Below are 16,454 nucleotides of genomic sequence, written 5' to 3' on the forward strand. Positions count from 1 at the left end.
GTCTATTATGCATTGACCTTGTAAGGAGGGAAGTGGTCCTTTATAGAACAGCTCTGCTGCCTCTGTTTTATGTAAACTATGAACTCGCTCCAATGATGACGAAAGAGTATGAAGAGAACTGCCTGAGGAACCAGGAAGAAGGCTCAACTCCGTGCCCCAACTTGGTTGTCATCCTTCTTGCGTCTTTCGTTGGTGGCACCCCTGCCAGGGCTCCTATGGAGGAAGGGAGCGGGGCACCACGACGGAAGGGCTTAAGGCTGCGAAAAGTGGTTTGACTCAAGGCCAAGCACCGAGCTCTATTGTCTTAGGGTCTCAGCACAGAAACTCATTATGCCTTAAGATATTTAATAAATCAATGCCTTTAATGATCACAAGGTCTAGCTTCCAAAACGAGGTTACAATGTTGAAGATGGTAATTATGCGTTCAGTATCACGAGGGCATCCATTTATTTAATATAAATACTTGTCACCAGTGCTGACGTAGGCAGGACCCTGACCAAGAAGCCTGCCCAGGGTGTGGTGGAGCCTTGGGAGGGTCCCCTCACCGACACCCAGCACAGTTACCACTAGTGATATGAAGTAAACACAGGTGAACAGTATGGGGGGCAGAAGGCAGGTCTGCTGGGTAAGGGAGACTTCTCCCAAGACTGCACACTTGGTCGGCCTTTCTCTCAAGCAGTGAAGAGGACATGAAGAAGCTAAGGGAAGGCACCTCAGAAGGTGGTGCGTCCAATGGCTTAGCCAGTTACAAGGGAAGGGAGGCGTATCAGGATGCCTGGTGTGTGTACGCATGTGTCCACTGGAGAAAACCCCTGGAATGGATAACAATGGTTCTGAATGACAGGTGAGACCTTCAGATCCTTCCTGTGGAGATGGGAAGGGGCCTTCTTAGTTTACTTCAGAAGGAAACTGAGATCTACTCTCATGGAAGCCCTCATGGGCCGAGGCAGAGGGGGTACAGTGTCCTAGGGGGTTAGGCAGAAAGGAAGGGTAGGCTTGAGGGGTTTCTGTGAAATAACTATTGGGGTACAGATGGGAAGGTGGGGCGTGAGGAATCATCTTCCTGCCTTAAGTAGTAAACAGTTGGTGGGCTTGCGAGGGGTCAGGTCAGGCTTTTGCAATCAGTCCCGTGGGCCCTCCAGACCCACAGGATGGGCCTATAAACTCTAAGCGTCTCTGGGGGACCATGTCCCCGAAACTGTCACTAAGCTAGAAAGGTCTTCCATATCACCTAGGTAAAAGGTGAGATTTCAGCCGGTTACCGGTAGCTCTAGAAAAAGAGTCGGTGTAGAGAAATGGTTTTCGGTGTGGAGAAATGGGCCAAACCTATGTGAAACACCCTTCACACGTGGTCAACGTGTTTAGCCTACTCTTTGATCTAGAAGCTCTACTGCTATAATCTAGCCCACAAAAAAACAAAAACAAACAAACAAAACAAAACAAAACAAACAAACAAAACACTAAATAAAACATCTGTTCTCAATCCATGGGTCCTGACACCACTGGGGGCTGCATATTAGATATTTACATTACAATTCATAAGAGTAGGAAAATTACAGCTATGAAGTAGCAGTGGAAATAACCTTATAGCTGGGGGTCAGCACAGCATGAGGAGCTGTATTAGAGGATTAGAGCATGGCGGAGGTTGAAAAGCACTGGCCTAAAGGATATCGCTTATGAAGACACTCATGACAATATTAATTAAAGCAGAAAGAAACAAAAGAGGGGGATTCCTGCCTAACTAACAACAGAAAAAGACTCACGGCAAAACCATGCTAGTACCATATGGAATGGCTGTGAATGCATTACGGGTCGTGAATGCAGCCAAGTTACCTTTAACAGAAGGAACGTTAACAGTGATGGCTACACTGAAGGCTGAGGTTTTCCTTTTCTCCTTGACTTTTGAAAAATGAAATTCATTACTATTGATTAACACATCAAAAACATAAAACAAAAATCTCACCCCCCCCCCCATATAGTACACTTAGGCCGCTGCACACAGAGAAGAGAACATGGGAGGCAGATGCTCACACACGAGTGTGGTACTCTTTGAGTGAGTGGTACTTGCCCACTCAGAACAATGTCAACAGACTAAGAAGAGAAGCCCAGGCAGCGACAACGATCCGCTGTTGAATGACAGCACCACACAGTGCCTCTGAGGATGCTGGTTCAGCAGCTGTATGAGGCCACAGTGGAGTCCAGAAGGACAGTTACAAAATGCTACAGGAGAAAGGACAAGCACCCCCGAATACCCGGAAGGCGATGGGCTCGGCCAGGGACTCTGGCCACAGAGTGGGTGAAATTAAAGTCTCGCTTTGTCACCTCCCGTCAGGACTAAAAGTTCAAAGTAGCGAGGTGACCACGACCACAGTGGAACCCATTATGCTAGCAACGCACGGGGAGACCCGGGTTCGCAGGCTCTCAGAGAGAGAGTCAAGAGTTTCTGACCTGCTAAGGAGTATGCAGTCCCTGGAGAATGATTTGCCTACACATGTGGGCTGACTACCACCGGACTTGGATGCTTGACGCTCTCACCAGTTTATCATGGTTCCCCTGAAGCTCTCCTCACCCCAGGGGCATGTCACCATCAGCTTCAGTTCATCTGCAAACGACTTAATTCATATTTGAGGTTGGATCTGAAAACTGTATGTGAGGATGTTTAGGGCACAACAGACGCTTCTCCTGATGGCTCCAATGTGCACTGGCCATCTTCAGAAACTCCGAGGCCGCCAATACATTCAGAGACCAACAGAGGCTAAACTGGTGCTGGACTTGCAGTGGGCCAGAGGTAGCATATGGCTGGGTGCGCAGAGAGCCCAAGCCAAGACTCACAGTGAGCCCCGTGTCAGAGACGTCATTCTTGATCTCGATTACGAAGTCCGTTAGAACCAAAAGCATCAAAACATTTCATAGCGACTAATTCTGTATCTCCAAATAGTGTACAAAAACCAAGCTACACTGTGCTAACAGTGAATTTCCATGTGAAGCAAACAGATGTGACTCTTGCCTTCGAGACAATCCCAAATTACCAGAGCAGTTGCCACCTGGCCCGGGAAATAGTAAGATAGACTTTGGTTGATGAGTCTTTATAGAAATACTTTTGCTTTTTACTCAGTTCCTCTTGAGAAGTTAGTGACTTTAGTAGCGGCTGACAGTATAGAGCAGATGTTGGTAGCTGGATGGACTACGGCTTTACGAAACCTTCAGAATGGCAAAACAGAGGCAAGCCTATGCAAGTGGGAGGTGCTTATAATAAATTACTAGTCATTGGAGTTTTCTTGTAAGAAGTACTTAGCCTGAGTGAGATTACGTAAAAGCCACTCGAAGCACACAGCCTGACGAGGAATGCAGACCTAGGGACTCAGTGTCAATATGGCCAACGGTGAACATGGTCTTTGACTCTTACCACTGCACTGCTTTGCCCACGTCGGCGATGACATCATGTACTTCGCTTATTCAATACCTCGGATTATTTGTGACTTCCACTGACTGGATGACTGCTATGTGCTGGGCACCAAGATAAGTATTTCACCTGCGTCAGTTCCATTTGATCTCCACAGTTCAGTGGCCACGTTATTGTTTCAGTCCCACAGAAAACCGAGGCATGTGGATGTCAAGTCACTCTTCTATGATGCTGAGGACAGGAAGTCAGGGTGGGACAGGAACCAGCGTGGGCATGGCTCTCCAACCCTTGAATGCCTTCTGTCTGCATGGTCTGCCTTGTTGGGTGTGGGGATCACTTTCTGGGCAGGGATCAACGCCACATAAACCAGTCATTATTACTCAGTGGCTCCAGGAAGTGGGGACCTCTTTCAGTCCGGTGGCACGGCCAGTTGAGACGTAGAGTCGGCACCATGGTGAGGACTCTCGGCCTTCCTGGAGGTCTCCGTCCAACACGCCTCTTTCCTCTCACAGTTCTCACCTCCCTTCCTCTTTTCCTTCCTCCCTCTCTCTCAGAGGAAAATGACGACAGGAGAATGTTCCAAGGACAACACCAGGAACAACACGGATACTTAGCAACATTTCCTTTTAAAACCAATACATCAGGGATTAAACATTGCACGAACACGACCCCCTTTGAAGCGTCCCTTGCGGCAGGCTAAAATCGTATCTGGAAGATGCTGCCGTAGCTTCAGACAGCTTTGGGCTTTTCCACTGGCATCAAGGGCCAGCTTTTGAAATATTCAGGCCAGGCAGTCGCTGTTTCATGGTTATACCTCGGTTTGATAAGCTGTGGCATTTCGCTTCCTCATCGTGGGCACCTTGTCTTACGCCTATCAGTTTCAAACTGGAATGGCCTCGTTTGGGTAAGGATTTGTTTTGCTGACACTGTCAGTATGGTGAATATGGTGGGCCAGGTACCAGGTCCTGGTAGCCACAATGGCTACACTACAGAGGCTGCTTAAGTCACAGAATACACACACACACACACACACACTCTCTCTCTCTCTCTCTCTCTCTCTCTCTCTCTTTCTCTCTCTCTACCTCTCTCTCTCTCTCTCTCTCGTATGCAAGTTCAAGCAACAGTATCTTGTACAGCCCAGGACCACACTAAGAATATACAGTGGCTTTTCTGGAGTGGACCTCAGTGCGGTTTCCCCTCTGTCTGTCCTGGAGTCTGGTCATAGAAAAGGTGAACACTTCCCAGGCCTTCCAAGTTTACTCTTTCTAGGCTGAATTCAACTGTCTAAACTTGACAGTCTCACGTCTTTTCAAGGTAAGAATAAAAACTTAAGCTGTGAACGCTGGAGTTGGTTTTTACTACTCGAGCTGTTCTAATTACAAAATAAAGTTCACTAAAGGCCTTGCAGCCACAGTGCCTTTTCCACTCTATCTAGATTCAACCTACAGTCCCAGGAGTCACTCACACGGACCCAGAGGCCTACGGACACCGACTAGTGCTGGTTACATGAGCCTCTGCAAAGGAAGTGTCTCCTGACTGCTTCCTCCACGGAAGGATACAGAGCCCCAACCCCACTGTCACCTGCATTACAGTTGGGCTTTTGGTTTCTGCCTCAGATATAACCTTCTCGGGTGGACACTCTGGGATCTAATTCTGTTGTGGCGGTCACGGTGTGGGAGTCACTTCCTGAGAGGAAGTCAGGCAGCTTTAGAAATTGCGTCAGTTCTTTTAAATCTCCTGCTACACTACGGAGTCCAGAAAAGTAATTTACTCTGGGATCCTGGTAGCCAAGAAGCTAAATGCTGTTGCTGCTGCTTTAAGAAATCCCTCCTTGATGCCAATCCAGCAGAGTCCTACTCCGGGACATCTTTTTCCTTCCATAGGTATTGAGAAGCGGACACACGCACAGCCTCGTTCTTAACTCGTGGCTTCATTTGCGACGAGGGCGTATTTCCTCTGGGACAGCATCCAGAGCAATGGGGGCTTACATTTAGTGGAAAAGCCAAAGGAATGGCTCCTAGTATCTATTTCAGGGTGGTATTTAGCTCCAAAGTTGAAGTGTGTGTAGCTTAGCATTTGTCTGTACATACACACGGGTGTGTGATGCGTGCGTGCATGCATGCGTGTCCCCAACTTTGATATGGTCTCTCTTACTGAACCCAGAACTGCCCACCCTGGCTGGCTAGCAAGCTTGAGGGTCTGCCCGTGTCCCCTCTTCCCTCACTGCTGTGGCTACAGATGTATGTGTGGCTTTTTACATGGGTGCTTGGAATCCAAACTCAGCTGTTCCTGCCTGCGAAGCAGGCGTTTTACCTCCCCAGCCTGATTTTAGATGAACAGTACTTCATGAGATCACTCAGGCAGGGGTAAAGAGGTAGCTTGTGCCCTTCTGAGTAGCAAGAAGCTTAGATGAGGAGGTAGAGATAAAGGGGCCAAGGCTTATTAATGGTTAAGCATCGATACAGGGAAAGTATCTACTACATCAGTGTCACTTCCCTTAATGCACTACAGTCCCTCTTCCTAACCCAGAAAGGAGTAAGACACACTCTCTCCTAAGTCCCTGCCCTGTGATGTCATTTTTCTTTATCAACTTCAGTTGGGCAAATGGTAGACATAAGTGTTATGCTTGGAGAACACATAAAATGTGAGCAAACCCATTTGAGAAGCTAGCGATATTACCCGGTTGTTTTTTTTTTTTTTTTTTTTAATGTAAAGGAAAGACTTAAACAGAAGCTGTAAGAAGCAAGAATTTAAGAAAATAACCAACAGCCCGCTAGAAGTTTGCAGACGTATAGGCAGACTCTGAGCCTCCTGGCTAAAGGACGGGTCAGATTCCGTGAGTGTGAAGAGGGAGTTCAAACGGACCTGCGTGCACACAAGGCCTGAACGGTTTCAATGAGGGAAAACATCCAGCCTTGATTATTTTCATATAAAAAAGAGACAGACATTGGGTAGTGAGGCTGCCACCCCTATATAGTGTCTTTATCGATGTATAAGCCAGTGGCCATCAAAGTCCTTTCTTTAAAACCCAGTTTTATTTTAGTTCATCTATTTCTCTGCAAGTGAAGTCCAATTCTACTATAAAGATCAAAGGGACCTCCAGGTTTCTCCAGCATACTGTACTAAAATGGCTGCCTCAGATCAACAGGAGAATTAGAAACCTGTCGGAGTTCCACGAGCAGAAATCTGACCAACCGGCTGGCTTGGTCGGCAGGGACTTTTGGCTGATCCTCCCTGCATGCAAAGAGCACACGATTTCTCAGAGAATGCAACTCTTGTATTGCATATCTACTATGCATTGGCTGGGGACTTCAAGGACTAAATTCAAAGTAGTGATTCACTTTCAACTTCAAGTGAAGTCTTATTTCATAGTTACGCCTGCTATTTCACAGTAAGGGGTGTGTGTGTGTGTGTGTGTGTGTGTGTGTGTGTGTGTGTGTGTGTGTGCGTGTGTGCGTGTGTGCGTGTGTGTGTCTGTGTGTGTGTGTGTCCATTTTGGAAATGATAAAGGTATTCTAAATGGCAGGCAGAGACAATGCAAGCTCATCGTGGCTCCAAAAAAGGAAGGAAAAGAGATGCAGCTTTCTTTAGGACGCCAGAGTATTGCATCTTGTTAGAAAAAAAAAATCTACCTGGCAGGATGACCCAGTCTCTGCACTTACAGGAGATGTTTCATGCTGTTAGAAATCCCCTGCCAGCATCCAGGGGTCTTTACCAAGTGGCTCCTCCTGGGAAGAGGTCTCTATCCACGCTTATCACTGACAGGAGGCAGAGAAATCAGGTTTAGCCTCTTGTACAGAAACAAGCAGGAAAGGGCAGACGCTGCTATGCTCTGAGACTCTAGTGTCAGCCTCCAGCCCTTGGCCTTCCTCTGTGCAGAAGGATTTTTAACAGGAAGTCACCCATGTGGACAGAGGCTCAGGCAGATGCTATGTCCCAGAGGTCCTCCCTGAGTCAACTGCAAACATATGAATTTCTGTGCACAATGTCTGGTGCCCGAAAGGGATGCTAAAGAGAGAAACAAAAACTGTGTATGGAGGACACAGAAGAAGGGCTGCCCAGGGTGCAGCGCAGGTCCTAAGCAAACTGAAATCAAACACTGTTTATTTTTGGTGCGGTAACTTTAGACCAGTTCCAAAGTTAGTACATTAGATGACAACCGGAATGTTTTCCTACTCGGCGCCCTCTAAACAATACACAAGGGCCTGCCCATTCCGCTTCTGCCTTTCCACCACCTCTTGCCCCATTCTTTTCACTTAAACATTTTTAATACTAGTCCTCACAGTGACGGTGACGATCAGGGGCCACCGTGACTGGCAGCTGTGAATGGGATGCATGACACTTCCCTAGGACAGCATGACCTCCACAGTCAGGGTCACGGTGAATGCCACACAAGTAGTTCTCGAATTCCTCACGTGGCACTCGCTTCTGAAACCCCAAGCTAAGGGTCCCATCTTTGCACTCTGACACGGGTGACCATCCTTCAGAAGGTCATCACGGCGATGTACTGTGCTGGCCTCTCTCTTGGTGGAGCAAGGAACTCCATGCCACCACAGGGAGAGGAATGGCACCATAGGAACACTGTTCAGACTGCAGCCAGTCTGTCCTATAGGAGCAGTGCACCACAGAGCCAGGGTACACTCGCATGCAAACATGGCTTCACTCCCTTTACATGCTACCTTGGAGAGGAACAGGTTTCCTCTACCGGAGGCGAGTATCACCAAGACACAGAGCCAGTAGGTTTTGGAGTTGTGTGCATGACTCTTGGCTCCAAGGCAAGTTCCTTACAGTGTGCACAAGCTTTCAATTTTAAGGAAATACACCAGGATATCAAATTCTAGTGCCCTAACTTTATGACTTAAAACCATGTAGCGTTAGCTTCCCAGATTCTAACGATGTTGACGCAGACGGTTATTACCTTTGATTCTGATGGACATACGTGCATATGTAAATCTAAGGAGCTAGCGTTTTGATTGGTCAGCCTGAAACACAGAGAAGTGGGAGCACAAGAAGAAATGCACAGCAGACAGTGGGGTAGAGAACACGAACCCCTCCATTATTAGGGGGCCATTTCTCTACCCATTCTTTGAAAATGACAGCACTGCAATGCACTGATAAAACCCGCAGTTCTGGCCCAGGCCGGGCCAGCTTGGCTTCCTGTGTTCATGCCACTTCAAGTATCCGATGTACAGACTCATACACACCAAGCACGAAGTACAGCTCTGCGCTAGTCAGACAGAGGTACCATGAGGAAAAGACAGACCTGGTGCACTCTGATATGGGTGAATCACCGTTTTCACAGATCTTTAAAGATCTACAGTGAAGACATTCCGAAATGACCCAAAGTCACATAAATAGATTATCTTAACGTGTTTATATGCAAGTTATAAGCCACCTGTGTTTATGTTTTATGTATTGAATAAACAAACAGGTCTTATCCAGAAATAACTAACGTTAGACAAGAAAAGGTCTTAAATTGATTTCTAGCCGAGATTCTCAGCATGTGACTTAAAATATCAAGTGAAGTAACCCGGAACTACACACAAACCCGTCCTCACCAAGCCACCATTTTCAAGGTAATAGTCTGATTAACACTTCTGACTTAGCCGGTCCATTGGTTCTGTTCTCCTAGACCAGCACAGTGGCAGCCCATCTGACTCTCCCGCTTTACGAAGCTGACAGGGAACTAACCCCATCTGTCAGACTAACAACAGGCTTTATAATCAAAGGAATGCTCCCTCCAAGGATTAGCTGACCTGGAAGAACTTAATCACCGCCATAGAAAGGGTCCACCGGAACGCTCATGTCCCCTGTGCCAAAGCTGTGGGCCGGGTAGACATCCTCACAGATACGGTGAGAGTAGGTGGGGAGCCCGTCATTGAAGTTCATTCATTTGCTTTCCCCTAGGGAGTCCTGGGGCCAAGATCTCAGACTATTTCCTCTGGAAAGGAGCATACAGGCAGCTGGGAGCAAAGCAAGGATGTTGTACAGTGGCCTGGGCTCTTACGGTGACGTGCGTCATAAGGAGGGTTCTAAAGAGTCACCTGTCATGCCTGCTGTCACACATCAGAATCCCCAGACCACTGTTCTCTACCTGATCCATACCCGAACACCATTTTTAAAAGCCATCTCTTTATATAAAGTCGGAAAGCCTATGAAAATACAATCTAAGGCCTGTGTGTGTTTGTGTAGGAAGGCAGAATACAAAAAAATTAGAAAATCAATTAAGATGTTCCATTAAAATGATTGGGTAATTACTACTTAGTTTCGTTTGAGTAGAAGGATGAATTCCCTAATGATGGGTATTATAAGCAATTAGACAAAGCTGCTCACTTTTCAAAATTAATCACCAATCCTATTAATTATGTCTGTATTACACATCCTACTAAATTAGAACGCGTAATCGGAGGCCTTCACACATCAAAGGAGAACCATTCTCACCGCACAGTAGTGGGATGATAATTTAGCGAAAAGGAACACAAACACTTGTAATTAGAAGCCTACTTTTAGTAGGATCGCCACTTTTCCTTACTCTTATGCTGAGAATAAAATAAAAATCCAAAGGAAAAAACAAGCGAGCTTCTTGGTTTTGATGTGAGAAGGAGTCAGTTTCCCAGGAGCTGTGCAGTTGTTAGAGTGATAGCTACCTAGGAGACCTGAGGGCACGGTGAGGCCAGTGCCCAATGTGATCTGTGCTGTCCCCATGTGCTGTCCCCAGGAGATGACGTGATTCTGACAACTGACAATTTGGGGTGAATCTGAGAATGGCCCAAACAGGACCCAACAGGAGCACTGGTCCTCAGTGCTCTCTGGGAAAGCAATCAGGGGCCCTACAACATGCCAACGATGGCCTGTCTCAACATCGGTCCTTTTCTGGATGACTAAGGGTCTGGATCTCAGGCACAGCTCTGAAGTACATTTGGGACTGCTGGCTTTTCCCAGGCCTGGTGTTTCTGTAGAGGGGCCAGGCTGATGGGAAGTTCAGACAAACCGGTTGGTAAGAGAAAATACCCCAAAATAAAAGTCAGATCGGAAATCTCATTACTTCACGAAATCACCTTTCAAAGCAGAGCCACAGAAGAATAGAACAGGAGTAATTAAACAGGAGTATTTCAAAGCAAGTGTGACACAGACAAAGGAGACCTAATTAGGAATTCAAGTGTACAAACCACAGGTCTGGAACAACACATTCATTAATACAGCATGGGTTGTGGGTTTCGGATGGAAGATCTCTCATAGTCCCTTAAGATGAGTCCAGGCTTAATAGAGTACAAGTGTACACACGGAGGAGGGGGTGGGGGTGGTGGAACAGACTATGCACTTATCTGAAACATAATTTAATGGAAGCGTTTATAATCTAATTTAATGTCCAAGTCACACATCTTGGCCAAACAGGCCTTACTCTGCCTATATTAAAGAAAAATATATAGTCTAAATGATTCAGGAATTGGGAATATGAAGGAAAAAAGGAAAACAGAAGACAGAAAATACGGACTGAGAATATTAAGGTCAGAAGGTTTCTTTCTACAAGTTTGGGGAAATGGTTTGTGGGGAAGAGGAGTGGTTTACCTCTATCACATGAAAGCCAATCAACAACTCGAGTATCCGCTTTACTGATCATGCAACAAGACACAAGAGGAACTTGCAGTTGAACAAAACCATCCAAGAATTTCAACACAATTTGTTATTAGATTTCTTTCCCCGCTTTGAAGCTAACATAGAATTCTTACACCTCCTGGGCACTGATTTCCCAAGGATTAAGTGTGTAATCCCAGGCGGTTCATTAATTCTTCCTTTTATCATTAAAGTTCTGATGTGTAAGCAGGTGCTATTGTCTGTATCCCCCTGCGAGAACGGGACAGTATCCTAGCTACATCGTGGCTCTAGAGTGTCACCAAAGGCATCGAGTGCCTTTGAAAAGGAAGTAGCTAATTTGGAAGTGCGTCTTGCTGTATTGTTTTGTTCCATTTAGGAACCAATGCGTACAAGTATCCTTTCCCGCTAGGAGCTCATGATCTGGAGCTGTCATTACATCACAATTATCCAGTCCTCGCTCAAAGAGCATCCACGTTCAAACGATACACGATATAGGTGGTCATTCAAAGAAGCCAGCTTTCAGATTTTACTGTTATATATCCTCTGTGTGTGTGTGTGTGTGTGTGTGTGTGTGTGTGTGTGTCTGTGTAAAACTCTCTCTCTCAGTTTAATCAGTGAGTAAACTAGCTCCATAAAATTCCCACAAGTAGCATCTTGCAGCCTGAAACTCTTTCTTCTTCCCCAGGTATGTATTCCAAATACTTGCAATGCCTTGTGTCTAGGAAGCACGCAGAACCCACCAGCAGTAAGTGCACAATGCCTGTAATTAATAACAATTGACATGTGTCTTCATTTGCTGCTCCGATTATGGGCTCGCCGTGGGACTGAGACACGTCTTGTGCCTCATTTGACTTTAGAACGCAAAAGCCATACAGACAGCCAGGGCCTTGGGAGTCAGGCTTGTCCTTGATTAGAGCTGCCAGCTGTTTTAGCCTTCCCTTCTGGTCCCCAGAGCAGCGTCTGGCTCATGGCCACAGGACTGGTTGGGTATGGACACTAAGAGGCTCATATTCATATGTCCTCTGCTTACAAGATGTGGCACCACAGGCCACGGGGAGGAGAGGGTTCTGCTAGTAACTCAGGCTTCACTCTGTGCTCAGGCCATCAACACGGACAGCCGTGTGGCTTACACAGGACCGATTAATTGCCCCGTAAGATAGAGAAGACAAACAAATGGGAGATTGAATGAATGCTTCATATCAAGTCGGTCTCAAGGGAGAGAGGCAAGCTGTATATAATAAACATCCTATCCTATAATATGGAAATGATGTGCCGGGGTGACGACTGAAAATAATTAAGGTGCGGGGACTACGATATTGAGAATCCAGAACTCGCAGAGAGTCCCGCTGGAACATAATGGTGCTATAATGTTGTTATGTTCCAAGGCAACATGTATTTGTTCTTCCCGTATCCATCTTGGGAGCATAGCTTTCCCCGTCTCTCCCCGGGTCTGTGTAGCACACCAACCAGAAAAGCTAATTTAACAAAATACTAACTGGTCTATGCAATCAGCTGTCCATGGTAATTTAGTGGTCATTGGGAGAGATGAGAGATGTTCTCTCTTTTCCTTGATCTTACCTAGACAGTAGGGGCAACACTGGCCTTTCCTCAAAACGGGCCGTTCGCAGGCCACCGAAGGGCAAGACTCGGAGTAGCAGCTAATGGAGCTATCCATGCACACGCAGCTGGTGCAGACGTCAGGCTTCCAGGACTCGGCCGCCAGGAAGATGTCCCCTTCATCATTCCTGCAGTAGCTAGGCACGCTCTCATTATGGGATGTGGAAGGCTGAAGAGGGTCCTCTGGAAAATGGAACGCACAGGTCAGCGGAGGCTCACTCAGATTTGTTTGCTTGTTTTGTTTTGCTTCCTGAGATAGGGTTTCTATGTGTAGCCCTGGCTGTCCTGGACTTCTCTTTGTAGACCAGGCTGGCCTCGAACTCACAGAGATCTGCTTGCCTCTGCCTCCCGAGCGCTCAGATTACTGCCCAGCTTGCAACGCAGACTCTTATTATGAAGTGGGGCCTAAACCTGGCCTGGGACTTCTTCATGTGCAGTCAGGTGTTCCATCAAGGAATCTAGGCTTGCTGTCCCAGAAGTGTCTTCTACTCAGCCTTTCCCTTAGTCACTTTGTCCCTAGCCCAGGGACACAGAGCACCTTTTCTCTCCTAGCACCTTCCTGAGCCACCTGCGTTCAAGCACTCCTTCTCTGTTCTGCGAACCATTAGTTTTTAAATGTGGAACAACGACACCACAGCCCAGTGGGGCATTTCTCTCTCTCTCTGTCCTTCTCTCTCTTTCTCTCCTATTATTCCACAGGATAGAAGCTACGTGCGTGTGTGCGTGCGTGCGTGTGTGTGTTCCCAGGGTTGAATCCAGGCATTCCAGAAACATCTACAAAACAAGTAAGTCAATGGATATGACCTCACTATCACTAAAGATTCCTATGAGGAGGATGTGTGGGCTCAGATGTCTTCCTTTATAAACACCAGCCAATCTTCCATATAGAATGGTGATACAACGTGGCTGGGATATGTCACACGCACATCCTAAAGATGCAACACATGTGGACTACTAATGCCAGACAAGATTCTACACTAGTTAGGCCTGCCAGAATGTGACTGCTGGGTACACTGACAAGCCTGTACCAAGATGGTACCGTGGCTCAAATTTAGTTACTGAGTATGACGGACAGAGAACGAGCTCCTGGAAGGAAACTCCACAGTCAGGGACATTCCCACACAGGTTCTTGGGGTGAGCACAGAGCTCACCCTAACATGCAAGTCCTAGGAACCGTCAACCAAAGCTCCATCCTTCCCACCACATGTGCGCTGTGTGCCGCCATGCTGGTTACCTGTACACTGTGGGCAGCAGGAGTCCTGGGTGCGTGAGGGGTTCTGGCAGAGCAGTGGTGGGCACACCTCCGTCTCACACAGCACTCGGCCACTGTGACAGGTGCACTGCGTACAGGAGTCAATGTTCCACGTTTCCCCTTCCACAAAGTACTCTCCTCCAGGGGCGTGGCAAATGGAAGGCGTGCTGAGCTCGGGCTTCTGCACCACGAAGTCATCTGAGGAATGACACAGAATGAAAAACACAAGAAATCAATCACCTGCAGCTTCTTCGACTGCCAGAGGAACTGGTGGTGTTCGGTTTCAGGGAGAGAGAAAAAGGGAAGTGTCCGAAGAGTTTCTCTCACCCTATTCTTATCCCACCAATAGGAGAGGAAAGAACAATTTCCATGCTGAGAAACAGGGGACAAAGAGCTAATCTCAGGAAGTGAGGTTCGAGTGGCTGAGTCTGTCGATAGTCCTGAGAGAATTCAATCAGAATTAAATTACGTGGACATTCTCTCGCCGGAGCATCCCTGTGAGTGTGCAGGAGTTGTCTAGAATACAGACTGCTCATTTACTGAATGCTTGTTATGGTCCAATTATTTCCAGGCTGGACCCTTCTCCCTTATTTATTTCATTTCGTTTCTTCCTTCCATTGACCTTGTGAGGGAGGCACTATTATTCTATTCTACATATTTTGAAAGCTACTGGCTCAGAGCATTAAGCACAGTCAAGGGGCTGGAACCCAAGTCAATGGCTATTTGGATAATGGATGTGCCTCTGGATTAAACAAACCTTCCAAATGATGGATGTCCTGTCTACTTTATTATCTTGGGATTCCGAACACTTTTATGCTTGGAAATATGGCCCACCGTCCAGGAGCCACACCTCACCTCAGCCAGCTGCCAGGACCCCGGGCAGGAAGGTACCTACGGTTTCAATAGTCTGTAACCCCTCGCCTGAGACCAAACATTTGGTGGACAACACCATCATCAACCAGAGACATTCCTGGAGGCTGATGGCTGTGATTTCTTTCCCCAGAGGTGAGTTGGCTTTAGAGAGCCGTGAATGTTGAAATGTCTACAGGGGTGCTGGGAGTTGCCCTGACGGGGTGCTGGGAAGTAAGAAGGCATTGCCCTGACGGGGTGCTGGGAAGTAAGAAGGCATTAACTATATTCCCAGAGTCCAAGTGCAACAAGCGCTTCAAGGAGGTGTTGACAGCGGTGCATCCTGCTGAGCAAAGGGCTAGGGACGTCACTGCTGGCTCAGGCCAACAGCGCAGCAGATGCTGAGGACTGAGGAGAACCACCCTGTCTGTGTAGCTGTGTTGAGCGCGCCAGGGCTGTGTGCAGTGGGCAGCAGTGGGTCAGTGACACTGATGGGATACAGTGCGGGCTGTGGGGTGACTTTCAGGTTTCAGGACAGGTTTACCTCAAGGGAAGGGAAGACTGGGACGTAGACCAAGCAGACGCACTCTAAAAAACAGACAGCTGAACTAAAATCCCAGTCTATGAGCAGGAGAGAAGGAGGTTAACAAAATAATCAGTATCAGTGAGGCAAGAGGCTCAGAGTGTATTTCCTGTGGCTTATAGAGAAGGGGAAAAAGTTTCACTAAAAAACTAACATTGGAGAAGATTCTCTGATGGCATTCAAAAAGGGCTTTCAGGGACAGGCAGCAGGGGTCTAAGGCATTTGCCTCCCTTGTGTCCTGGCAGAACAGAGGCTGGGGAGATGGTGAGGAAAGCTCAAGGGTGAGACGGGGCGTGGGACAAATGAGAGAGGCCGTGCTAGCTGGGGAGTTAGGGAGCTTTCCCTTCCTCCCGGGAGAACACTGACTGCCCCAGCATGGGAGAAATAAGAAAGTGTTCTTAAGGTAGCACAGAGTCCATGAGGACAGAAGGCCTTCGGGGTGTCTGGACAGAAGGGCTCACATACAGCAAATGACTAAAGATTCTGGAAAACCGTAAGTCTACACATGCACACACAGGAGTGTTTTTTTTGTAAATGTATATTCAGAAAGTCCCCTATGTGCATTCGTGTGTGTGTGTTATGTGTATGTGTGTGTAGGCCAGAGGTCAATGTCTAGCTAGCATTTCTCAATGTCCATCCGTCTGTCCATCTATCCATCCACCCATCCAATCTATTTGTGTTTAATAGTTTTCCACTGAACCAGGAGCTCGCCCACTTGGTTCGATTAGCTGGCCTGTAAGTCTCAGGGATCCTTTAGTCCCCATCCCCCAGTCCCTCAGTGTTGGAATTGCAGTGTAAGCCACCATGCCTGGCTTTTAAACAATACAGGTGCTGCTAAAGATCAAGCCCAGGCCCTCATGCTTGCACAGAGCCCTTTACCAACTGAGCCATCTTCCATCCCCAACAGCATGTCAATTAGCTAATGTGCTTTAGAATTTTCCTGAACTGGAGAGGGAGAGAGATACTTCTGGTCCCACCGACTGCGGCTCTTGTTTTGATCCCGTGTCTTTTTTTTTTTTTTTTTTTTTTGGTTCTTTTTTTCGGAGCTGGGGACCGAACCCAGGGCCTTGCGCTTCCTAGGTAAGCGCTCTACCACTGAGCTAAATCCCCAGCCCCGATCCCGTGTCTTTCTATTTCCACCTGTCTTGCTCTGA

General features: G+C 47.3%; 1 protein-coding gene across 6 annotated transcripts in view; it reads right to left on the reverse strand.

Annotated features, from left to right (window-relative positions):
- Positions 1 to 16,454, reverse strand: part of Crim1 (cysteine rich transmembrane BMP regulator 1) — a 174,477-nt gene that overhangs the window by 9,872 nt on the left and 148,151 nt on the right. For all 6 annotated transcript variants that reach the window (XM_039111891.2, XM_006239625.5, XM_006239623.5 and 3 more), the window contains 2 exons: positions 13,851 to 14,066; positions 12,578 to 12,799 (listed from right to left, as the gene is read on the reverse strand). In XM_039111891.2, coding sequence (XP_038967819.1) covers positions 12,578 to 12,799; positions 13,851 to 14,066 — 438 coding nt within the window. The remainder of the gene's footprint in view (positions 1 to 12,577; positions 12,800 to 13,850; positions 14,067 to 16,454) is intronic.

Source organism: Rattus norvegicus, chromosome 6 (assembly GCF_036323735.1).
Source record: "Rattus norvegicus strain BN/NHsdMcwi chromosome 6, GRCr8, whole genome shotgun sequence".
NCBI classification, from domain to species: Eukaryota; Metazoa; Chordata; class Mammalia; order Rodentia; family Muridae; genus Rattus; species Rattus norvegicus.